At 42.5% G+C, this 26,132-nt stretch overlaps 1 protein-coding gene across 3 annotated transcripts; it reads right to left on the reverse strand.

Annotated features, from left to right (window-relative positions):
- Window positions 1–19,698: 19,698 nt before the first annotated feature.
- Window positions 19,699–25,721, reverse strand: prkar1aa (protein kinase, cAMP-dependent, regulatory, type I, alpha (tissue specific extinguisher 1) a). 3 transcript variants are annotated; one of them, XM_041061766.1, is made up of 11 exons: window positions 25,669–25,721; window positions 24,209–24,396; window positions 23,822–23,989; window positions 23,529–23,620; window positions 23,383–23,444; window positions 23,249–23,295; window positions 22,945–23,103; window positions 22,782–22,842; window positions 22,569–22,690; window positions 22,306–22,387; window positions 19,699–22,112 (listed from the first exon to the last, which is right to left on the reverse strand). In XM_041061766.1, the coding sequence occupies exons 1-11, from the start codon at window positions 25,673–25,675 to the stop codon at window positions 21,940–21,942; spliced, it is 1,161 nt and encodes a 386-aa protein (XP_040917700.1). In that variant the 5' UTR covers window positions 25,676–25,721; the 3' UTR covers window positions 19,699–21,939. The 3 variants fall into 3 exon arrangements, with proteins under 3 accessions (XP_040917700.1, XP_040917699.1, XP_040917701.1); XM_041061765.1 differs by having other exon boundaries at window positions 23,822–23,992; XM_041061767.1 differs by having other exon boundaries at window positions 23,822–23,992; window positions 25,635–25,688.
- Window positions 25,722–26,132: the final 411 nt, after the last annotated feature.

The following is a 26,132-nucleotide window of genomic DNA, read 5'->3' on the forward strand; positions in this document are numbered from 1 at the left end:
GCTGATTGGTGTGAAGCATAAAGAGGCCTTACGAATTCACAAACATCTTGTTTGTATGATGTGTTATCCAACCAGTGTTGAAGGAAAAAAAAGTGTGTCTAGCTGCTCCAAACAGCCACACTCAAAGGCTGGATGAAAAGTCTCATCCATTTGTACCCATAATCTCAGTCTTACCCAAAGATTTGGATAAGGACTCTACCCAAAGGTCATGACCATGAGAGAGGGTCTGAACATAGATCAGACCTCCCCACCCCCCGCCACCCCCATAGGACGCAGGAAGGGGTTGAGAAATAACAGGAAACTGGAATCAACATTGTCGTCATGAACAGAAAAAGGACAAAACAAACGAGAAATGTCCGTCCACTAGATAACGTACACAGCAAGCAGTGAAGAACAATGAGGTCCTGAGAGCAGCTCTGTGCCCGTCCAAAGCAAACACACATAGGAGGCAACAACAGGAAGACAATAAACACACAGAATACAAGCCAAGCATACCGGCACGTGTGCAAATGAAGAGACACACACATACCACAAAAAAAAGTTCCCCTAAACAATAACACCCTGAACACACACACACACCACACACACACACACACACACACACAATGAATATGCCTTTTTAGACCCTTGCTTTGTGTGTCTGTGTCGCATTGTTTTGGATTAAAAAGAAACTCCTCATGATTCATTGTATTTTTTTTCCTGTGTGCACATGCATGTGTGTGTGTGTGTGTGTATGTGTTTTCTTGTTTTTGAGCGCTCATCTTCCCAGCATCCACCTCCTGACCACGGCTCACCTCCCTGCTGCCTTAAACAACAGCGGCACTAATAACTGTTATTTGCCACAGTGTCAGTAGTACACATTTGACTTGTGGTGGAGACGCGGTCACATTCCTTTGGCTGGCAACAACAAAAGCTCATGCTTTGTCAGGGTATCGCCGGGAGTTTGACTGCGGGGGAGATCGGGACGTCTTGGAGTCAGTGGAGAGAGGGGGAGTGGAGAGGGGGAGATGCAGCTCGCAGTGGTAACAAATCATGGTGGTAACATCAGAATGGTTGAAGTGTAATTTTTTTTTTTTACTGGAAAGGAGGGAGACATGCAAGCCATGGACTTTGCAGCTCATTGCCAGGATCTTAACTCCTCAGCCAAAAGAGTGTCTTAGCTTAATCCTTCTTTTTAAAGAACCTGTTTTAATGCAGAAATCAGCAACGTAAAGTAAATCATTTTATCCCTTAAATGCTTGGGTGCTTATTTGTACATATAGTGCATCCAGGAAGTATCCAGACTCTTTCATCTATTTCCCTTTTTGTGCAAAAAAAAAAAAATGGAATAAGCTGAATGAATGAATGAATGAATGAATAAGTTCATGATTCTGATGCTCTGATCGTTTCTGCTTCGAAATAATCTGATTTGTAATAACACACAATCACCAACACACCCACAAACAAAGTAGTAAACCTCCACCCCCGTCCTGTTTTGTCTCATTTTTTTAAGTCTCATATTCCTGCTAAACAGTTTCATCAGTGTATCCTACCTGCACACACACACACACACACACACAAACCTTGGGCTTGTCGTGCTTCACCCGTATCCTGAATCTTTATCCTCAACAATAACAAAACCGAAAATCAGGTTGTGTCCTGCCCCTGGAGCACAGCTGCTATACATAGACTTTAAGATTGCCTGATAGATTGTATTGAATGTCTAAAAAAAAAGTGCGAGCGACTGTGTGTGTCTGTGTCTTTAGAAGGGTGATTGCACAGATAAACATGTATGTCTGTTTTCTTCAGAAACTTCTGATCTCAGCTCTCCACCCAGGTTGTGACAGGAACAGAAAAACTACAGCACAGAGAAGTGAGAGGAAGAAAAGGAAGGTGAATGTGATAGAAAAATGAATGTGGCCATGTGCTGTATGTTGTATGTAATAGTGCAGTATATCTTGAAAATAAACTGGAATCTTCAAAACTGAATGACATGAGTCATTACCAAGCTGCCACTGTTGCCCTGGCAGTATATGTGAGGGGGTGCTGAGGTTGCGAACGTCATAAGGAGAGAAAGTCAGGAAACACGTGCCTCAGCTAAAATCATTAAGAGCAAGAACAGAAGCTGTTGGAACAAGCCTGCATTTTTTTTATGGGCTGTTTCCAAACACTGATTGTAGGTGTGTTTTTTGTCACCCTTCCACAAACACTGACTCAGCTGCCACAACCTAACTGGGATTTCACATTCCAAGAAATTAATAACACCTTCTTCGTTCTACTACTACAACTCCACACAATGTATGTGTGACATTCCTTTCACCGTCATTCATATTACCAAACCCCATTCCTGTGTAAGAAAAGCTCCGAGGACACGTTAGTTCCTCTGAAACAAAAGCAGCAGTCGTGACTTACTCATCAGGAATTCTGTCCACATCTCTTTTTGTAACTGTAGCTGCTGTAATGTACTTTGGAATTTGTGTTTCTTAATGACAAACATCAAAACATCATCATGGAAAGAATTGCTGAACCCAGGGCCCCAAGGGCCAAGCTAGCTGCTTTCCCTTGTTTCAGGTCTTTGGGCTAAGCTAAGCTAACTAGCAGCGTACAGACGTGAGAGTGATATCTAATCTAACCCTCAACAAGAAAGCAGATGAGGAAGCTTTCCCGAAATATTGAAGCACGTGTTGATAATCAGTAACCTTGGCAGCTTTAACTGGACCGTTCAGCACACACAAGTACAAAACACAGAAAATAAACTGGCTACTTATTGTATCTTTGTCCAAATGCCAGCCTAATCTATCTGTGTCTTCCTGTAGCTGTGCAGCTATCAGAGACACAGCAGTGGTCACTGACAGAACCAGACTAGATCAGGTTAATCCTGATTAAATTGTTAAAACGGCTTTTATCAATGCAGAGGTGGACGGGATAATCTGAACGTTTGAGGCACCTAACACAGCCAGGGGCCAATGGACCTGCTGAACTGAGACAGGAATCCCATGTTGACCTGTTGGCAGCCACAGCAGCAGATAATAGAGGATAATGATATCCTCTATATTTGTAGAAAGAGCTGCTACTTCTACTAAGAAATGGTGAAAGGAGCTAATGGTGATCCATCCCTCCATCCATTAGTTATACAATGAGGATCGTGGGGGGGGGGGGGGGGGGGGGGGCTAGCAAAGGGCCCAAAATGGTGATAGAAACATGACAAAACCCTCAAAGGTACGACAATGCTCACGTGGCATCGTTTTTATGTTAAAAATGCAAACAGAAATGTGGGTCTTGAAATGTTCTCATCGGAGGACTGAGCCGTCTCTGGTATCTGCACCGGCTTTGCTCCAAATCACCCGCGTGAATCACAGCAACATGATCCATCTATCTGTCCGTCGTCCATCCCACCCACTGATCGACAGCACACGAACACATGGAAGACAAGCGAGTACACCACTGAGGTCGGCAAAGAGGTAACGATGGGATTGTGGGTGGGGTTTTTTTTTTGTTTTTTTTTTCCCACCCCTGATAAACACGAGTTTAGTAACCATAACACAACTCATCCAAATAATCTCATACATCTGTACACGCAGTGCAGAAATGTAAATCGGTCAGAGAAGCCATTAGCAGCTACTTTGCATTTCACATTTTTCCTTCACAAATGCAAATAGTCTGTGTGTGTGTGTGTGTGTGAAAAGAGAGAGAACTGTGTTTTCCTGCTCAGACCTGGTATTACCATGTGTCTTGGGTGATCCGATCACAGGTGGACAGCTCTAAGTGCGTCCGTCCACACCTTGGAATTGAAACACTTGTGCACATGAAGCGTCACCAGAAACATTTGGAGGAAAAGTTCACAGCTCGGGCCAGGCGATGAAAAAGTTCACAAATAAATAAACCGTCAGAAGAGCGAGTGATGAATAAAGGATGTTTGCTCTGAGAATACTAACAGCTACTGGCATCTTTTTTTGTGCGTGTTATCCAATACATGAATTGACATTGTCAATCAATCAGTACATCTTAAATGTCAATATGACAACTTTGAAGTTTCATTTTGTTGTTATTGACTCTCTTGCATGACGTACGCTTTAGTGATGATTGGACCTTCATCATAAAATTATATATATATATATAAATACATATCACAGATAAATATCACAGATATATCTATATCTATATCTATATATATATATATGTGTGTGTGTGTATAATATATATTAATTTTGATGTCAACTCACCCTCCTCTGCAGAAAACGGAGTCAGAGTTCTAAACAAACACACAGACACACACAGGTAGATAAGTGAGTCAGGTGATGTGAAAGAAAGAAAAAAAAAAATCAAGGTCAATGTGTGTAAGAATCCTCTGGCTCCCTGCTGACCACTCCGCTTTTTTGTTTCCTTCCTGTCCTCTGTACCCCTCCTTTACTGCTTGTGTGTGTGTGTGTGTGTGTATGTGTGTATGTGTACATACAGGGTTTTTAGTTACTTCAGATATGCTGAATGGCCTAAAGTATGTGGACATCCTTGTCCATGCTTTTAACGTGCAGTGTGAGTGTGTGAAAGGAGCTTTAGACTAGTTCCAGGGTAAAGTCTAACCCTGTAACAAAGAAAAGGAGCGTATCCGTGAGCATGAGGTGGATACTCACGTTTTCCTTGTTGTGGCTTTTTGACCATGAGGAGTTGGACCCAGGCATCTGCAGGATCAGCAGCCTGTAACAGGAAGGACAAATATTGCATTTTTTGATCAGTATCACAGGATGTAAACCTCCAAATGTGAAGCAGAGCTTCCTGCAGTGCAGTTCATCTCCTAATCAGCGCATTGCCTCAATTAAAGCAGAAAACATCGCTATGACCAGGAAGTTTGTAGTTTAATCATCATCAAGCCGTGATGATATAAATTATTATCAGACAAATTAAGAACAGGCACTTTCAGGACATAATGACTGCTTACAGCAGTCCATGTCAGGTTAGAGTTTTATCACCTTGGGACTGAGTCAGCAAGTACTGAGAGACATACCAACACATTGTTGGATTGGATTTTTTTGACAATAAGACAAATATAGAAAACACTTAACAACATATCTAATACACACACACACACACACACCATACATACGAGCAAAAGTGCCAGCTTGTTTTTCACATGGTGCATCATGATCCTGAACTTTGTGCTCTCCACAGCCTGACTCGCAGTGTGACCATCATGCTCTCCAGCTTTCTCTCCTCACTCTCTCTGTTTTTCCATATCTGTCTCTCTATCAGTGTTTGTGCCTCTCTCTCTCTCTCTCTGACTCACACTGAAGGGCTGTCATGTGCACGAGCTAATCTGATGAAGATATGAGTCTCACTGAGTCAGACAACAATTTCGAATCAACACGATTTAAAAAAAAAAAAAAAAAATTTTATCTTCTTCACTTGTCTACAGCAAATGTCTACACGGCAACAGATTTGGTGTCAGGCCTTTACATTTATTTACGGTAAAACGTGACAGTGGCAAAGGCTGCTGAACATGGACACACCTGGCACACCTGGAAAGAGGTGTAGTGTGAGCCAGAGGGAACATGCCCAGAGGGAGATTAATGATCACACCAACTTTAGTTAGTAACATTTCACTGGAAGCCAACATCATCCATCAAGATCGCTGCAGTGGCCAATCTACAGCAACACTTTCCTGGGAAATGTGTTGTAATGCAAATGCTCTATTTTCCATTGACTGCAACAAACCAATAAAATGGTTGCTTTGGTGAGAACTTTTCCAGAGCAGGAAAATTCTTCTTCATAGTCTTATAGAAAAAAAACACTGTGCAGTGTTTTGGCAAATGACCGCTTCATCCCCCGCCAGTTCACTCGTCTTTGTTTGGATTGGATCCCCTGTTTGTACCCTCGCTCTGGTCCTCTCCTGTCCAGCCTCATCTCCACCTAACCGGATTCCCTCCATCCTCCTCGGGGGAAGTTGCTCCAGTCTCCCAGTCTTCTCCTTCGTCTCAGCACACTGTCTCATGTATCAGCTTGCTGGCTGATACTAGTAAACTGAGAAAAAGAGACTAGTTCTGGGCTGAACTGGCCTCTACTGTAGCTTCTTACTGTAAAAAGACAGATTTTTCATCATCCTCAGTTTTTTTCATCTTCAAGTCTGAGTTCATTACAAAGTGTAGCTCCAGTTTTAATGACCTACTTTTGGTCCCTGAAACCTGAGGCTGTAACGTTACTGTGTGCCCTAAAACACAGGGCTCGCAAACACAGGAAGTACCTCTTCCTTCAGGCCCCAGACTCAGTCGCATTTGGACAAAGCAGAATGAAGCCGAGAATCCCCAGAATGGCCCCCAACCACAGTGTAAAAAAAAAAAAAAAAAACCCAGGCCCTGAAGGATACATGCTCTTTATTCTAATTTTTCCAGCACTCTAAGATATCTTTGTCTCAGATAGTGCACCAGTATGGATATCAGTCCTCAGGCAGCATGAGCTCTGTTTGTACAACCACAGTTCAGCTTCTTGTTTCATCAGCTCCACATGAAGCAGAACACAGATGATACACATGAAAAATAATGATTCCCAGAAAATGCGTGTCTTCATTTACATGAGCATCTGCGCTCAGTGTCTTTGCCTATTGAGGTGTGTGTGTGTGTGTCTATGCTATGATGGAGTGCACACACACACACACAGCTTATAATGGCACACAAAAGAATTTCATGTATGAATCAAAGTCAAATCAGGTATGGATTTTATAATCATTGAAATTCAATCCTTTAGATTTTTTTTTTCTTTTTGACAGGAAATGACGCAGCATGTAAGGTTGGTGATGATGAAAATAAATATTGCTAAGGTATGTAGTATTTATGGAGGCAAGCCCCCCCCCCTCCTTTCTGGAGGTTCAGGGCGAATGTCTGCTGATTGCTGAGACTGAAGGCCACAGACAGGACACGGACAGTACTGAGACATGGACATGACACTGTGTTGGTTCTGGCTTTGTTGACAGTGGAAAAATATTGAGCCTGAACGATGAGAGACTCTCTCTCTCTCTGTCTGTGTTCCTCTCTCATACTTTATCTCTGGCTTCATTCTGCCGTTTCAGACAGCAATAATAATGATTGTCATGAGCATCCACACAATTATACACACACACACACACACGGATGCCTCAACCACTTTACTGTCGTATGCATAACTCACTGAAGCACATCAGGCAAATGTTTGTCAAGCGCTGATAAATATTAATGAGAATGGAGAGAGGCTTTGTGTGTGTGTGAGAGAGAGAGAGAGAGAGAGAGAGAGAGAGAGAGAGAGAGAGAGAGAGAGAGAGAGCACATAACCTGTTTCAAAATTATATGAATCAGTTTTATTCGAATAAAACTGATTCAAATAAACTGGAGGAAATAACAAAAAGACCTGGACGATTTTTGGAGCTTTACGAAACCGACAGTCAGCTGAAGCACAGTGACTGGCCCGATGTGTGGAGGTGTTGTCCAGCTCTATTCATTCATTCCTCACTCTGTCTCTGTCCTCCATTCCTCTTGATATAACTGAAGCGTCGCTTCTACTCAAAGTAATGGAAGTCCGTTTAGCTTTCTGTTTCCTACAACTGGAGCTGAACAAAACCTTATTTCTGAAATATGTCTGAGTGTCTTGATTTCAGACTGAACAGAGGAAAACGAGGCTGCTCTGATTTTTACCGTCCTCCTCTGCTGTCCCGTGCTGTCATTCACTCACAGTCACCCACTAACCTATTTAATCACTCACACACTCCTTCAATTACTCCCCCCTCCAACACTCTCTCCCTCTGTTTTTGTTTCCTCCCTGTTCTCATTTCCCGTCCTCCCTCTTCCCGGGGGGGGGGGGGGGGGGGGCTGTCTTACCTCATCTCCATCGTTCACTTAAGCCCTGTCCCTCTTCACTTGTTCACTTCTTCATGCATCTGAAAGTCCCTGGAAAGTGTTAAAGCAGGCCAGAAAGGGTTGCTTCATTGCTTCATTTATCTCCTGTGGTATCAAGCTGGACAACAGGTGAAGGTGCTGTTGTGTCGGAGGGTCCAGTTGTCCTCGACGTCAACTAAAAGACAGAGTGAAAAAATAGGGGTAGCATTTAATACATGAATTAAAAGTTGAATGAACTAAAAAAAAAAAAAAAAAAAGCTGTGAAACTTGCTACTAAACTTTTTTAAGTTGTTCAACCGTTTTCATTTTCACAGTGTGGTAAGAAACACGAAATGTTATGAAGAAATGTTCATCAAGATGAAGCTTTTGGATCAAAAGTCAGATTCAAAGGTGAAAAACTGTTTTTTGGGCTCAGTAGAATTTGTGGTCCTGAATGTGTCCTCGTCCTCCTGTCTCGATGGTGAAGCAGATAATTAGCACTAGTCCAAAGGAACAACAAAAAAAAAAAAAAAAAAAAATCTGCTTCTGGAAAACAGGATTAAATATACATTAGGTTCATCACTGTCCTCACCCATATGGCCCCTCTGCACATGAAGCTAAAAGGATTATTCATTCTCCCAGGGATTTCTAATGAGCTTTGGTTTATGGGCTGTGAGATGAACTGTTGTCCTCTGGGACGGCTGCTGACACAGTGTGTTGTGTGTGTGTGTATTAGAACAAAGGGGTTGGAAATGAGAAATTCAGAGAAAACACAACAGCAGCAAGGCAACAGTCAAGTGAAATTCAGTTTAAATTCATGTCAATTTCATTTGAAATTTCACTTAAAAATGTGGACATATAAGTGAGAGCGGGTTTGTGGAAAATAATCATTGCTTAGGTATGTGGTATCTAAGGAGGTAAGACCCTCCTTTCCAGACGGAGGACTCCCATTGGCTGTTAATGCTCAAGAAACTGTCTATTGGATATTTTCACATGGCCGTGGCGCAGCAAGTTAAGCGTGCGGCTTTGGACTTTGGTCCGCTCGCAGATTGGAGGGTCGCCGGTTTGATTCCTTGACAAAGCACAATGGATACGTACAATGGATATGGGTGGTGGTAAAGGAGACGCGCCCCACCGATCTAACCCCAGCTCCCCGGAGCCCAGTGAGGGATGGCAGGGGAGTAGATGGAGCTGAGATGAAAGACTGAGCCTGTTACCACCACCTGGGTTAGGGACTCATGGGGCTTGCTCCTGGTGCCTTGAGGAAAAGGCTGGAGGAGGAGGAGGAGGAGGAGGCAGGAATCCTGCCAGTGCACTTAACGGTGGAAACACAGTGGGCAGTGGTTTCTGGGGCTCCAGAGGCGCTAATGGTTTTACCCCACACTGGGAGAATGAGGTAGGAGCAGTGTGCGGTTTGAAGAGGTTGTAGTGCAGGATCCTCGGGGCAGCCTGCGGGCTTGACAGGTCCGGCTTTAATATTTTGAGTAGAAACAGAAAACTCCGGGGCCGGTCAGTGGTGTGGCTGCAAACAGACACAAGGAATGGTGGGAGGTGTGTAAGTCATGGCCAGCTGGGCCCTTTCACACTGTCAGGTTATTTTCAATGCACCATCCATAGGTCTAATTCCAATTTTTGGGGACACCTGACTGCACCTGTGCCTTTCACCTCACACTGGTCCACTGGCAGTGGATCACACCAATTAGCACATGCCCACAATATCATGGCTCAAATTAAAAAAAATAGATTTGAATAGCATTTGTGCTATTTTTGTACATATTTTAAATTTGACATTTTACTGTGATGGAAACTGGAGGTGACAGGAAGAAGGAGTGAGTGAGTGAGTGAGTGAGAGGGAGGAGGTGAGCGTGATGGTGTGTGGAGTGAGTCAGACTGTGGACGGTCAGAAGACACATTTAAAGTTCAGCATCATGATACACTGCATGACTCACGGTGCTCTGTTTGCTCGTCGGCGCTACAGAGAACTGCACTGCAAAAAAAAAAAAAGTCGATAATGAAGCAACTATTACTATCACCATCTCACCTCCATCAGGCTAGCTGTTTCCACCCTCCCTGTCTTTATGCTAAGCTAGGCTAACTAGGCCTTAAATCCTTTAGGTCTCTGAAGGCAGTCTGGAGGTCTGGGCTTTGCTATCAGGGCCCCTGAGCTCTGGAGCAAACTGTAGGAGAATCTCAGGCACGCAATTTTTTTATCTCTTTACCTTCTTCTAAATTTATTTTCATAGCACAGAGAAACAAAGGGAAAGAGAGATGTCACGGTCAGTCGTGCAGTCAATCGTGGACATTCTGGAATGGTTCAGTTAGAAGGACACATGCAGGAAAGATGTTCTGTCCCACTTTTTCAAAGAAAATCTCTTACACGCCCACGTCTTCCAAAATCAGAACACACACCTACATCCACACAAACCTCGACACCCACTGAACCACGCTGGTGCTGGTCCTTCCGGAGGTCTGAACGCTCTAACACACAACAGCAGAACGAACAAAAAATCACAGCGTTTAAACTAAAGCAGAATCAGACCAGATCAGCTCAGCCTGCGTTCCTAATTCAACCAAGATGCTTCAACTCATCATTTTTCAAAGGTGTACGTGCAAGTTTGGAGCTGGACAGCTGCCTTGTGGCTTTGGCGGAGGCCTTGTAAGTCCGGCAGCCACTTCAACAGCACTCTGTAATCCAGGGAAGCTCTCTGACTGAAAATATCCCCAGCTTCACTGCAGAGACCACTGCATGTGCACAGAAGGAAAAAAAAAAAAAAAAAAACATGGACTGTAATTAAAAATAATTCATGTTGTTTGTCTCCACAGAACGACACTGGTCATTTTACAATACTTCCATCATATATCATTACGAGTACACAAACATACAGCTCAGTGAGGGGTTTTTTTTTTTTTTGTCCAAATCAAGGGTCTAAAGCCCCCTGAGGCACATTTGTGACTCAGTTCTGAAGGAGCCTTTGGGATGAGACGCAAAATGTCTTCAAGACCCTCAAGGCAAGGCCAGCTAGATGACTGAGAATTGGGACAGGTGAGCGGGTGAGGGTTCACACAGCAAAAACTCTTCCCACGGACATGCGACAACTCTCATCTGCTGTTTCATGTTTATACTAGAGATAACAACACGTCCTGCATCATGTTGAGACTCCTGAGAAAATGAACGAGAATGAGCCATGGTAACATCCATCCATCCATCCATCCATAAAGGAAGAAGGAATAATGATGTTCACACACAGCCTGGTATTAACACATCTTTGATAAATGATTAATAACGTGATTGTTCACACTGCCTCCACTTTCCTCTCAGGGCCTCACCATCCCTCTGCACTTGACACACCGACTGTAAACAGGAGCATTCATACATTATTGATAACGCACTTAGAGTAAAGTGATTAATGCTGTAATTAACGTAGCTAAGAGTTGATTAAAAATGCCATTTCGATGAGCGCAGAGCTAAAGTAGTTTCATTACCCTCACAGAGAACATTTCCAACCTGAGTCGCAGTGGAACATGTAAATATCATTCGCTCTGCCCCCCGTTTACATTTACTGTGTTACTCCTGAGAGGAAAAAAAAAAAAAACACCTCTGCTGTTTGTGTGTCAAAGACCAGACACAACAAAGAGTTGTTGTCTGGAAACTGGAGGTGAATTGGGACTGGGAGGGAGAGAGAATGTAATTAAACGGAGCATGCATGAAGATAATCAATGAAGATGAAGATAATCATTTACAAACGTATCCAGACATGTTTCTGTGGCAGTCAGGTGGATCCTGTTTGCTTTAATGATTCTTGACATGAGTCTTAAACTTGACTAAAGTCCACCTGTGGTGAACTGAATTGATTGGACATAGATTAGAAAGACACACACACATCAGTGTGACTTTCACACAATTCACACTGCACATCAGAACAAAAACCAAGCCATGAAGTCCAGGGAACTCTCTGGAGACTTCTGCCATGTAATTGTGGCAAGGCATTGATCAGGGAGAGGGTCTAAAACCCTTTCTAAAGCTTCAGACTGTCCCTGAGTGGTCCAGCCAATATAGAACATCAGTGCAGGGACCTGAAGATGGCAGCTCACAGACAATTCCCATCCAGTATGATGGAGCTTGAGAGGATCTGGATTTGAAACCACAAACAAATCCAGGTGTGCAGAGCTTGTAGAGACTTTGCATCAGTGTGTCTTAACATATGATCAGATCTTGTTCTAGTCCATATTGAATACATCATTCTAACATACACACCACTGGCTGGAGCCATGCTTGGCAAAAAAAAAAAAAAAAAAAAAAAAAAAGATTTAACAGTTTAGATAATCATCAGTCCATAGTTTAGTTCTTACTCGCCCTGGAAGTGGGCACACGGCTATGGCAGCACAACGACAACACAAAACACAGTGAGGTGGAAAACAAAAGAAGCTCAGAGTAACAGCTAAAGGCTTAAAGGAATCATTGGAGCTGGTTAACATCTCTGTTCATGAGTCTATCACATGTGTATCATGGTGTCCATGGCTGCACGGAGCAGAGGAAGCTGCTGCTGCTGCTGCTGCTGCTGCTGCTGCTGCTGCTGGACACAAAGACACATCAGTGCACCAACACGGTGTTAGAAAGATACTGGGAGAATGTTTTTATAGGCTGATGAAACTAAAGTTGAATTATTGAGAAAGAACACACAGCACCACGTAATAACTTGTGCTTTGTGACTCCATACCTGGAACACTAATGAATTCTGCAACCACAACACAAAGAAGCAACACAATGGGTTTATGACAGGGTAAGTCAAGATAATGAATGACTTAATTATACACAGCGATCCAGGAGGGCTCCTCAGCCCACCGCACTTCCACGTTGTAGTAACAAACATTGCGTGTGCGTATGCATCAGAGCTGCTTTGTCTGAGCAACTTTGGAGACCACAACAGGCAACACCATCCAGCACTGTGAGTTTATAAAAGACACAACATAAAAGGGCATCTGCCTCCCAGCTGTACCCACCGCTGGAGCAGCTGGGAATTTAAATGAACTAATTACTCTCGACAATGTTTATGCAGCCACAGCTCAAGGGTTGCTAAAACTTTTTTTGTAGCCTGGGAGTCAAAACTGTTATAAATGTAGCGTTGGCTGTGGGCCTCAGGCTCATTACAGCACAGCTTATCAGGACGCTTTCATTTCTGGGGATTGAGCAGGGAATCTGTGCGTACAATGGATTTTCTCCACTTGCGGGTTTTACCGATGGGATTTGTGGTATTTTTGGTAATGGAATAAAACTCAAATCTGATGATAATGTACATGCTTTATTGATCGCCCACAGGGAAATATTACTTTCCCATAAGGAGGTCGGAACTCAACAACAGATCAGAGTCGACATCACTGCTCGGGGACACTTCAACACCACACAGCTCCTGCAGGAGAACACCTGCCCACTGAAGGCTTTTTAAAGGTTTACAGTGTAGATGGAATGAAATACAAACATATAACAAACCAATGTAGCTTTTACACTCCAGTGCAGTCTATAAAAAAAAAAAACACATCATTATCCAGCTCCGTGCTGAAAGCATGAGTCAGCACATCATTTAGTTCACTGTTTCTGGGAACTACCTGAACAGTGGGAGCTGGTATTTTTCTGGTCGGATACCTTGCTAAAAAAAAAAAAAAAAAAACCTGCAGCAAATATATAAAATATATTGTTAGAAGAATCACAAGAGTCATTCCCATGTCTGTTCCTGTGGGGGAGTGTCGATACACAGCTGCAGCCATGCTTAATGTTACTATTCGTCAGCCCTAAACATCTTGTTCACCTCTGAATACAACACATTTTACAAATATTTTGAAACTTTATTGATATAACCTGAAATGTCTGTTTTTCATGCAGCATTAACATCAGTCTACACGTGGCCCCAGTTGGCATGGCGGATCGCCGTTTCTCCCAGGAGCAGAAGAACCACTTGAGCGCACTCGGGGGAAAAAAAGAAGCCACAAAAAAAAAAAAAGTCACCCAACAACGTGGCTTTTCATGCATTTGAAAAGTACGCCAGAGGAGCAAGAGCGCTTACTGTTGTCACTTTGTTTCTTTGCCTGTGCGTCCACCCAGCCCTGAAAATAAGCTGTTTTGGTTTTGGACACGAAAGGCCTTGAAGAGGGTTTTACCACAACTTTGAACTTGGGTCAGCGCTGAGAGCAGGACGCCTTTGGAGGTTCAGTTTTAATACGGATTTAGATTTCAAGAAGCCACTGTGTTTTACTGTGACCTCCACCCACGTACACACACACACAAACACACACTCCCTCTAAACACACACACCTATGCACTCAAACTCTTTGCACGTGCACTGAACGCCTCCACACAGGTAAAAGATGGCTGCCTCTCACACCAAGACGGACTGAGAAGTGGGCTGAGGCTGACACAAATGTGTTTGTTGTGAGTGGGTTTGTGTGTGGGCTTCATGTTGATGCTCTACATGAGCTGCAGCCCTGAAGAGGCTCTTCACATCTGATGATACTGTGTGTGTGTGTGTGTGTGTTCGAGGTTCCATCACGGTGTGCCAGCATGTACATCTTAGCTGAGGTGTGTATCTCCCACTTGTTGGCACAGAGCCTCTCAGCACTCCGAGCTCCTGAGGTGAAAATCCAAAGATACCCCCACACTGTTGGCTAACATGACACTGCAATTTTCACTGCTTTCCATGAAATGTTTCCTTTCTTTGAATATTTTTGTATAACCCACTTTACCTGTTTCATTTCTGCTTCTTTATGGATTGATAATCTAAATCTAATTAAAGTTTTCAACCTGGGAAGATGGGCAGGGTCTCATGACAAGAATTGAAGAGAGGAAAAGATGTGAAAGTAAAAAAAAAAAAAAAAAAAAAAAAAAGAACATTTCCCTTTTTTTTAATTTCTTTTGCCATCAGGAAACAGGTCAGCTGCCTCTTTCAGTTCCTTTATTGATCCCATTTCCACGCCTTCATCCATCTCCTCATCCAACCCAGTCCTCTATCTAGTGATGGTGATGAGGGATGGCGGGACTGAGATAAATGCAGAGTGATGGAGGGAAAAAGAATAAGAGAACAGGGAGAGGGAGGAAGGAAAGACACAGAGGCAGACACGCCATGGCCCAAATAACACTACTGGAACTCTGTGGATTATATGTGATAGGGGAAATAAATGGCCGGAGACAGGCATGCTAACACAGGCATGCTAACACAGGCATGCTAACACAGGCATGCTAACACAGGCATGCTAACACAGGCACGCTAACACACACACACACACACACACACAGAGCATCCAGTGCATGTTGGAGTTAAGATCATGGTGATGATTAAAAAAAACTACAAATTCCAATACTTACTGCTATATCATTGTCATAGTACGTGTTTCTTAATGGTTTCTTTAAACAACAAAACAGCATCATTTTGACCCTCCCTGCCTGAAAAATCCATAGTCATGGTTTAAGTCATGGTGTTTGTCAAAAACAAAAATCAATTAAAAAGTATATCCACCCCTGTGTTAGCAAAGTCAATGATTGGCACAGTAATCTGAGTAAAGTTATGAGGCTGAACGTCAGTGTGATTTTGAATTTAGTTTTCTCACTCGTGGAAGAGATGATGGAGGTCAGGAGGTCTCCCTGCTGACTCACTAAAGTCCTGGTTTTGGAGGGCGTCTCCTGGGTTAGAGGTTAAAACAGTAACCACGAACTACACATGAACCACTGGAGGTGAAGAGAGTCATGTGTTTTCCACCATTTTTGTAGTTTCAGACTCTTCAGATTCCAGTAAACAGCAGGCTTTGGCACAACCTTCATGAGTAAACAGCATGTGACCCTGAAAACTAAAAACACTAACATGCTGCCAATATTGTCTTTGCAAGTTTTTGCGCTGCCCCCAACTAAACTAAAAAGAAAGAAAAGATCACATCAGTCTATCTTTTATCTTTAAAAAGGGACCAACCTTGTGTCTACTCTGACCGCTGGTCAGATAAAACGGGTGACATGTCCAACGAAGAGCGAAGACTGCAAAGGCTTTGACCCATTGTGTGTCCCCGTCTTTGCTGAAGATAATAATTGCCAGTGTACACGTCTCGGTAACGATACCTCTGGAGGGCAGAATCATATTTCGTATTCTCTGCAGCACAATGGAGAAAAGAAAAGTGGGTCAGGACATTAAAGGGGATTCACAGGGGGGTGTGTGTGCTCTGGTATCACTATCCTTATGAGGACTAAACGTTCCTACAAAGATAAAGGAAATCAGATGAAGCAGCAACAGTACATGTGCTGAGCAGCTTTACAGTACATCACAAAGGCTCAACAAGTGTCCGTTCAGTTCACTCCACGCGAAATCTTAAGGGTCACAGGGGAGAGTGGAGTCTGTCTGGTTATGGTTTTGTAAATACTATTGTAAATATTTGTAACGGTGTGGGTTTGATATTAATTGTTTATGAATAACTGGGCAATATAGAGTAACAATAGAAGGCACTTTTATTATATTTTTATTTTTTGCATATAACATTTGCACATACAAGTTTCTCAAGGACGACAACGGCAACGTAAGGGCAATATTGGTTGCATATTGGAGTTATTATACGTGAGGAGTCGGCCTTGTTAGATGCCGTGGTGGCCGCTCGGCTCCGTCTGAAGGAGGTCCGTTACACTCCGTTGGCAGCGGACCAAATTGACGGACACCGGCAAAGTTTGTGAAACTTATATTAAAGAATGGTGGAAAGAGATAAAGTGCCTAAAACAGATTGTTCAAATTATAGTTAACACTTTTACCTTTTTTGTATTTCGCCCCGGGGTGCGCCGCTGAAAAGAGTCCCCTGGGTAACGGACCCGGTTAATAACGTTCCGGGTGCGACCAAGTGGCAGGACAAGAAAGGGGGGAGTCTGGAAATTTCCTTATGTGTATAATTATTGTAAAGATATTTATGGTGTTTGGTTTGGGGATCAGATTACAGCACGCAGGTTATTTTAAATATTTTTTCTTAAATCTAATAATCATATTTTCATATTAGTCACCGATGGTTATAAATGTATCTTTGGTAACACCTGTGAATGTGTTTTTCCAATTACGCCTTCCAGAGCACGGTATAAAAGGGCGGCAATTTTAAATCTACGGTGGTTATTGGTTAGGAACCATAATGTTATTAACACTAACAACAGGAACCAGTGCAAATTTATCGTGAGCCATAACTCAGACTGTCATGAGATGAAGTTAAAAACACACAGCCAGAAAAACACTTGTCTAACTGACAGTTAATGTCCAGCCTGCGCTCAAAGTTTCTCCAATTTTCCACTGACTCTCTCTGAGTCTGCTCATTTGCCAGTTATGTAACGACATACATAACATCCATCTCCCATGCACACACACACACACACGAATACCCTGTGGCCCAGTGGGCTCAGTGATGCGTACCGAGGACACAGCATGGACCTGTCTGGGAGACGTCGCTTCCAGCGGGGACGAGAGGAAACTTGAGTGAGATTGAAGGAGAAAGTGAATCTTTTAGATTTAGAACAACTACATAACTACATCTTTTAAATAAATAAAAATAAAATTAGTGCAAAATTAATGTAGGGAAAGAAACAAAGGAACAAACATCAGATTATTGCAGTCCAGTTGTATGTGAGTATCAGCTATGCTAAATACACATAGTCCCATTTACAGATCTTAGAAGTCTCAGTGAAAACTCAGCTTATTATTTTGAAATCATTGATATATTTTCAGAACAACAGTGTTTTTTATTTCAAAATGTCATTTTTCACAGTGATACTTTTATTTCCTGTCAGTTTTTAATTGATAATGTCACCGTCCTCTCATCTTTCAGCCAGTCACGTGCCCCCTAAGAAGCAAGCCAGCTCAGCAACTGCTAATAAAAAAAATGACATTTTGAAATATGATATTATGAAAGAAAAAAGTGATGACATGGGCAGTTTATGTGTTATTATGAGTTATATAGTGCCTTGAAGACCGATTCAGCCAGTGAATCATTGTATTGTTCCAGTCCACACTGAATACATCATTCAAATACTCACAGTATACAGAGGATTAGAACAGATTGTATTTAGCTTATTAGTACATTGTGTTTGTCTATACTTGTGCCTTGTGTGGAAGATCACCCACTCCATCACCCCCGGAGCCTGAGTCCTTTCCGTGACTCAGTCCTCAGCCTTTATGCCACATTAGCATCAGATATCAGCCCAATCCAGCAAAAAGGAGAGTTTTCATTTGAGTGGCTGTGAGAGGAAAAGCACAACTGACACTGCTGAAAAGCACTGGGCTGGAGATATTCATCCATAATGAATGAATGAATGGAGCACAACCACCACCACCACCACCACCATCATCATCACCATCATCTCTCAGGAGATACTGTTTTTTCTGCCCCGCTCTCCATCATCACCTCGGTATCCTTTAATGACCTTTAAAGACAAGAGAATAGATCGGCCTGTTAATATATCCATTACTTGTAAGGGTAATAAATAAATAAACTCTAGTTTATGTTAACCACTGAAATACTACTGTCATCTGAGGTTTGGAATCATCCATCTATTAGCTATGCTGCTTATCGCTGATATTGGTGCACCAATTAATTTGAGGTGCTTAAATTGGCAGCGGTGAGGCAGCAATGCTAACCACAGCACCGCCATGCCACATGGTTCTGAATCAGTTAAAAAAAAATAATAATAAAAAGTCCAATGCCAAAGGTCAATCTGTGTAATCCTCTGTAAATAGAGTCTGATCCAGCTACAGAGTCTCATATCTGTTCTGGGATATGTTTTATAGTTTCCAGCTGCAGTCAATAACAGGAATCCAATCGGCATTTTCTGCACAGTCAATAAGTCATCAGCCACTCAACTTTAAATAGCAAATCAATGATATCAGCAGAGATCAATACCTGACCTTTGAGTCACTGAGGGGTCAACACATGCCTGATCCATAGTCATTAACAAGAAAGCTATGATGCCTCTCACACACACACACACACAGACACACACACACACGTGAATATACATTTCATTTCATCAGCTGCATGTAAACATCTGCATTTGAGTTGCCACGGTCACAGAGGCGGTGGACATGGTTAGAGTGGCTGCAGATTGTCTCCACCAGCTGTGATCCAGCTGTGAGCACAAGTGAAGCTTCCTGATGCTGCAGTGTTAACACTCACCTTACTACTGTAACAGAGACTCTGAACGAATAAGAGTGTAGGGATTAAGTAGATAAGCTGTATTTCTATATTTCAACTGCAAGAACGACTGAACTGTCTTTCCATATTTTTTTTCTTTGAAAATCATTTGAACTCCTTTAAAAACATGAAAAACACGAAACCAAAATTAAAGTTGACAGGTTGACTCAGTAATATAAATAATAAAGTAATATAAAGGATCCTAAAAGTCTCAAATATCTATTCACACACACCTATTTACCAAACATCAGCTTCTGAGTAAACTTCCACCCACTCTGTGACCTGTGTTCCAGAAACAAGTTGAAAAGACTGTGGAGATACAGAGACCTCTACTGTTCTATTAATGCAATTACACCTAAATGACTCCAGTGCCATTACACTGCCATAAACAGAGAACCAGCTCCACACACTAATTAATAACTGGATAAATAAATCAGGGTTGAATTCATGATTCATTTTTTTTTCTTTAAATCAGTCACAGACTGAACTTGCTCTTATACTTTATACTTGAGGTAGAAAAGTAAGTGATGTATTTCACATCTGGGGACACATCTGCTCTCTTCCCATTAGCTCGCAGACCTGGAGTGCAGCTGCCAAACCATGCTGTCGTGAGCAGCAACTCAAACAGGAATTCTCAAACTCAAACACAAAATTCAGGGTGTCAAGATTAGGCATCAGCAAGTGAAGACACACGATGAAAACACTGATCTCTTTTTATTGCTTTGACCTGCTGTGAAGAAATCCGACAGAGAAACCCCAAAACACGCCAGCGTTTAAGCGCAGTCACTCCAATCAATCGAAGACGAAAAAGCATAAAAAAACTATAGAAAATGGTCCTCAGCAGAGACTGGCTGCAGCTCGACTTATCTACTGCAGGCTTCTGCACAACAACCCGGGTCTCTAAGAGAAGACGGCACTACACGTTTGCGCTCAGTATCTCAGCTCTTGACCATCCAGTGAATGAGAAATACTGTAGGTTTAACAAAACACAGCTGATAAGAAAAAAAAATACAGTACCAAGATGTAAGTATGCAATACTACTGAATAAGACATCTTTGAAAAACAGATCAGAAACGCTTTAACACCAAGTGCGTTGAATGAGTGCGGGAAAACACAAGTGTGAGAACAGGGAACAGAACACAGAAGCATCAGCAGTGAGTGTAAGGCAAGGACTGAACATCCAAATGCACAAGTTTACATGTGGGCTGAATTTTAGGTAAAGCTCTTGTATGGATGCATCTGTTTAGACCACATTAAGATCCTCATCAGTAGCAGAACTGTTCGGCTGTGGAACATACAGCTGTTTGAATCCTTCTGTGGTTCTCAGGTCTGAGGAAACCAAAACCAAAATGGCAGGGAGTTGTAAAAGCTCTGGGTGTTTAGCAGGCACAGGGGGTTCAAATCAAAGATGGTACTGCATCATGGGAAATGATGCAGGCTCCAGTGTCCAGTATGGAGCTCAATGTATACTCAACCAAGATGTCATCCATGTATTAGTGCGAGAATAATGATTGACAGAGCGCTCATCTAACGGCATCACCCTTTTTTGGCTGTTGTTGTTGTTGAAGTTTTTTTTGTATCATTGACCTGCACTGCCTTTAAATGACAGGATCTAATGGACCCTAAACGGTGAATCTAACTGCATTATAAACATTTCCTCTGATAATAAAAGATTTGTGTATCACAAAATGAGCAAAAAAATATCATTTCCTCTCCATATATAGATTTGTAGCAGAGCCGTAAAACAGGACAACCTAAGAGCACGTGATGTCTGTGGGTTTAAAGGACGTCTGCAGAAAGATAAAGTTAAAGAGCTGAAGGAAAACGAAGAGAAAATGTTACTGAAAATGTCATTATCCTTATTCACTTTGTTATCAGTTAAATGTTGGGACGTGAAGCTAGGCGGTTAAACTTAATTGGAAATATACATTTTTTTCTCTCTTCCTGGATAAAAATCATCCTCCACAGCGTAGGTGTATGGCTTCTAGGACTCTCAAACCAAAGGTCTACAAATCAAAGGTCTACAAGGTAAACCAAGACCACAATATGAATCCATTTAAAAACAGAGTCTACAGCCATGCTTGCTGTGAGGCAGTACTTTGAGCTAAATGCTAATGACAGCATGCTAACATTTCCCCAGTAACAATGATACTGAGGTTTTAGCGGATATCACGCTTAGCACTTCCGTGTGTTAGCATGCTAACATTTGCGGATTAGCAGTAAACATAAAGTACAGCTGAGGCTGATGGGAATGTTCATTAGTTTTGCTGGTATCTGGTCATCAACCAAAGTATTGACCGAACTGAAATGTTGAAAGTGTCGCTGAGATGTTTCAGCGTGGACGCCAGCTGCCTCCCGTCGAAAACACTTCTACAAAACATCGACAAACAGAAAAGAATGAAGTCACGAACTGTGCATTCACACTGTCAACGGTTTTTGACTTAATACTGTAAAAGAAAACAAAAAAAAAAACCAATAATGTAACATTTTTGGTCATTTTTTTCATTATTATTCCCATCAGACTGTGGAACTGGAGTTTTACACCACCCACATCTCCATGCCCTCTGAGTTGACAGGGATCACAGCGTGAATGCACAGTCAGTCAAACATACTGCATTATTTCATTTCAGCTATATGCTCAAAGTGTATGCAAACACCTATGTGGTACTGAGATTACAGCTTCAGGTCAGTAACACTCTCATCTGTGTGTGACCTCAAAAACTCCTCACAGAAAACAAATCCCATCTTCTGAGTACATATACATAAAAATACAATAAATAGGAAATAAGAGTAACAGATGTATTTACGTGACCTGGTGGTGGTGGTGGGGAGTCGTTGTGGGTGTGGTTACATATGTGAAAGAGAGTAGGAGAGTAGGAAAATAAAGCAGATTTGCGCTGGTGGACCCTACAGTACAAGGGTCTGAGTGCAGACGAGCTCAGACAGAGAGGGAAACGAAGCTGTTGTACTGCTCGATGTTTCTCTTCAGGATGTCAGAGCAGGGACCCAGGACTCGCTCAAACCGCGGCCGGTCCAGTTTGACGCACTTGAGGGGCCCGCACGCCACGACGGTGGCAGCGCGGGGCCGGTTCATCAACAAGGCGATCTCGCCTGGGAAAACGCAGGAAAGAAAAACCAGGCTTGTTTTAGATACACGTACATATACATCTATTCAAACTGAAAAAAAAAAAAAAATCTGTCATAGAATCCACAAACTAGCAGATACTGTAGATACTGTGTTTTGCCTTTGCAGGACAGTACAGATGACAGATGTCCGTCAGGGCCTCGTGTTTCTCTGACTTACCAAAGTAATCTGACGGTCCGAGTCTGCCGACCTCCACGAACTCCTCGTCCTCTGACCGCCTCTGAAGCACCGCTGCCGTTCCCTGGCAACACAGCGCAGACATCCTCTTTAACTGTCCACTGTAGCGGTTACTATGCTAACGGTGGAAGATTGTTTTGACCTGACTACAGAGTGTTGGGCTAAATTGGCTGTAATCGTTTGTTTTATCAGGCAGTGTCACATCACTGACTGTACTACTGGTGCTTTTAGAAGGCGCTCTGTACCTCCAGAATGATGAAGAACTCGTCGCCGGGCTCACCCTGCACCACAATTTTCTGCCCGTCCTCAAACTGCACCGTCTCCAAGGCGTCAGCCACCGTCAGACGCTCCCACTTATCCAGAGACTCTGCTCAGGAACAACAGGTCAGGTCAGGCTCAAGCTCAGGTCCAGTCAAGTCTAGTCTGATGAGGTAAAAACTGAAGAGCTAAGTTCTCACCTAAAATGGACACCTTACTGAGGAACTCCTCGTACATCTTGCGTTTTCTCAAAGTGCTCCCCTAAAAAAAAAAAAAGGAAAAAAAAAAAAGAACTGATTATTTCCCCACAGCTTTTTGGTTGGTTTTGGGATTTTTTTTCCCCCCCAGCACTGCACTGTTTACCATCAGTATTCTCCTGTAGCTGTCTCTGTCGATGCCCCACAGCTTGACATCGGTCTTGGCCCGGACTGTAGCCGCACGGGGGGTCCCGTAGATCAGAGCCAGCTCCCCAAAACTACCTCCCTCACCAATACTGGTCACCCACTCATTGTTCACATATACCTAGAAGGAGACACAGCAGAGAGGTGGTTAATGTTTCCCTCACTGAAGAACATCTCACTAAACGAGGGAAGATGAGGAACACTTTTGAAAAACACTGGCAGTTGTTTCACTTTGCATTAAAAAAAAAAACATAAAGAGATCTCACATCCATCTCTCCCTGGTCGATAACATAGAAGTTGTCTCCCTCATCACCTGGAACAGGAGCAGTGAAGAGTCGCAGTGAGTGAATGAACGGAAAAGAAACCCAACTATCTCCATATACAACAGTGTTAAACTCACCTTGCTGGATGACTGTTTCTCCAGCAATGTAGTTGACCGAAAACATTGCGTCAAAAATGTCACTAGAAGGAAGAATAAGCTGATGAGCTGGACATTTTTGGATAAGGACTGTTAACGAAACTGCTAAAGTGATTGTTGTTCTTTACCTCCTTTCATTGTCGTCCAAGTGGGCAAACAGAACGTTCTTCTCCATGGCTTTAGCCAGGGCAGCCATGCTCTTATAGTCTTTTGGAATGACCTTAGATAAACAAAAACAGTATTTCTCTGTTTAGTCAAATGGCTGTTTTATGTCCTGACCATCTTCTGCTGTAACACAACAATGTTGTATGAAACAGGTAGATCCTGTAGGTTACAGGTGACCTAACCATTACGTCACTGCTTACATTAAAGTTTTTATACTATTTTTTTTTTTTTTTTTCATATAATTATTTTCACTGACCTTTCTGACATAGGAGGCAGCGTCTTCCTCTGTGTACACCTCAGCACTGATGGCTCCTCTCCGGCTCCGACCTCTCACCACAGGGTTCATGGGAGGAGAAACTTCATCCTCACGAGAGTCTGACCATGAGCTGGACTTCTGCTGTGAAGCCATCTGCTGGGCCTCCTCCTGCTGGCCACCAGGGGACACAAACCCACACCTGGGTCACTCTACATTACTTTACATCCACACTGAGAATGGCTGAGCTGTGACGCTCAGTCTGTAAAACTTTATTTCATTACAGGTCTGCTGCATTAATCAGCATTTTTATATTTTATATTCCCATGGAATCAAATGACCGTGTCATGTGATCTCAGAGCCTTTGCTGTCATACGTATCGGCACCCACCTTCGCCAGTCTTTCAAAGTAGTCTCTGAGGAAGGCCATGGGGCGGTCAGGCCGGGAAGTGCACAGCTGGATGATGCAGTCCTTGAGCAGCTGCTGGATGTTGTGCTTCTGGACATACTGCTCACACTCTCTGAGACTCCGCTCTTCTTCGCTGCTTGTACTGCTTGATGCCATCTTTGTCTTGTGACCTTGAAGAAGAAGAAGAAGAAGAGTGGAAAACACACCAAAGAATCAGGAAGCTGGTTTCTGCCAAATTTTACAAACAACAAGCCAAGCCCAACAAACCCTTTCTCACGTTCCATCTCCATCAACCCTCCATACAATGCAAGACCTCAGATCTTTAACAGCCTGTGACTGTTTAACACCCCGGAACCGTGCACACTGCCACGCAATAACACAAAACACCTCACATAAGAGGTGTGCTTTGGCGTACAGCCCATGCATTTAAGGGTTAATAACATAGCATCACACAACAGCATTGTAAAGCTTCTCTGTATTGTAAGAGTCATTTTGGTTTGTTATATAAGGAACATGCAGTACTCCATTCAATATGAAAGTTATGTTAGTGCTTCCCAACTGAGATTCATGTCATAAGAAATGTAACCAGGACCCTGCTCCTGTCAAGTACTGCAGGGTGATAAAACAATGATTTAACTATTTAAACAATGTTTACTGATTTTTAAATAAAATCAGCTCATAAGGAACAGGCTTTCACTGTCTTCCTGTTGAAATAAATACACAATAAAATAGATGAGGAAAAGAAAGGAGACTGTCCTCTACAAAAGATTAGGATGACGGTTAAACTAGAGGACTGTGTTGAGAGTTTGACATTGCCTACATACAAGGCTGGATTATCAACTGAGCCAACCCTGGGGTCCCAGGTCTCCAAGGTCCGCAAAGGCCATAGGTTCAATGCGCATATAATGTGCATATAATTTGAACTTGAATTGATCTACTTACTATTTCTCTGTTTGTTTGTGAATATTTCATTTACCATGTCCAATGCCCATCAGCAAAGTGTGTAATAACTTCTGCCGTATCAACAGTAGTGGCATTACGGAGTTAAGTAGTTAGCTACCCAAATAGCTAAAGAACAAGTAACTCTAGACGGTACTCTACTTAGCAAAGTATTGAGAAGGATACATCAACTAACGGTAGTTAGCTACTTCATAAGGCTAACGTTTTGTTTCTGCATAACCAGGGAATGTAGCCAACGTCAGTCAGTGCCGTACCAATAACAGATACTGTTATTAAGCCTGCAGGGTCTCTGAAAATTAGCCATTTTGAATACCAACTTCAGTTAGCTTAGCGTGCTAACTATTTGGCTCCCACAGTCCCGTATATGAACAAAGAGAAACACGCAACCATCAAGTGGGGAAAAATACACACTTTAAATGAATCCATTTATAAATGTGTGACAACTAACTATTCAGACTGCGAAGTGCTCAAAAAATCCTCACCCAACATCAAAGGATGCGTCTTGTTTTCCTGCTTGACAGTACAGAACCCCCCACCCACTTCCGATTTGATTCTTTCACAATAAAAGCACCCCCACAAAAATAATGTACAGAACTGAGAAATTTAAAAAAAGAAAGAAAATATAAACATATAAGCATATAGTCAATAAACAACAAATTGCAAATACACATTTTATACTGTCATGACAGACCCTCGAACCTCGTTCTTTCTATTACCAGACAACAAACTGATCAATTAGTCGATCAAAAGGAAATGAACAACTAACTATTCGGATAACTGATCATTTCCTTAATTTTAAAGTGGATACATCTCAGGTTCCAGCTTCAAAAATATGAGGATTTTTCTGTTTTTCCTCAGTTTTATACCATTGTAAGTGTGATATCTTTGGGACAAAAGAAAAAAAAAATGCAGAAGTCACCTTAAACTCACAATCTTCTGGACAAAA

This window comes from Toxotes jaculatrix, chromosome 18, assembly GCF_017976425.1.
Source record: "Toxotes jaculatrix isolate fToxJac2 chromosome 18, fToxJac2.pri, whole genome shotgun sequence".
NCBI classification, from domain to species: Eukaryota; Metazoa; Chordata; class Actinopteri; family Toxotidae; genus Toxotes; species Toxotes jaculatrix.

What these genes read in the sequence shown, in the direction of transcription:
- prkar1aa (XM_041061765.1), bottom strand. An exon ending in CTGCCTCCTATGTCAGAAAG is followed by an intron (nt 23,621 to 23,821) that starts GTCAGTGAAAAT and finishes TGTTTATCTAAG; the next exon opens with GTCATTCCAAAAGACTATAA. An exon ending in CGGACCGTCAGATTACTTTG is followed by an intron (nt 22,113 to 22,305) that starts GTAAGTCAGAGA and finishes GCGTTTTCCCAG; the next exon opens with GCGAGATCGCCTTGTTGATG.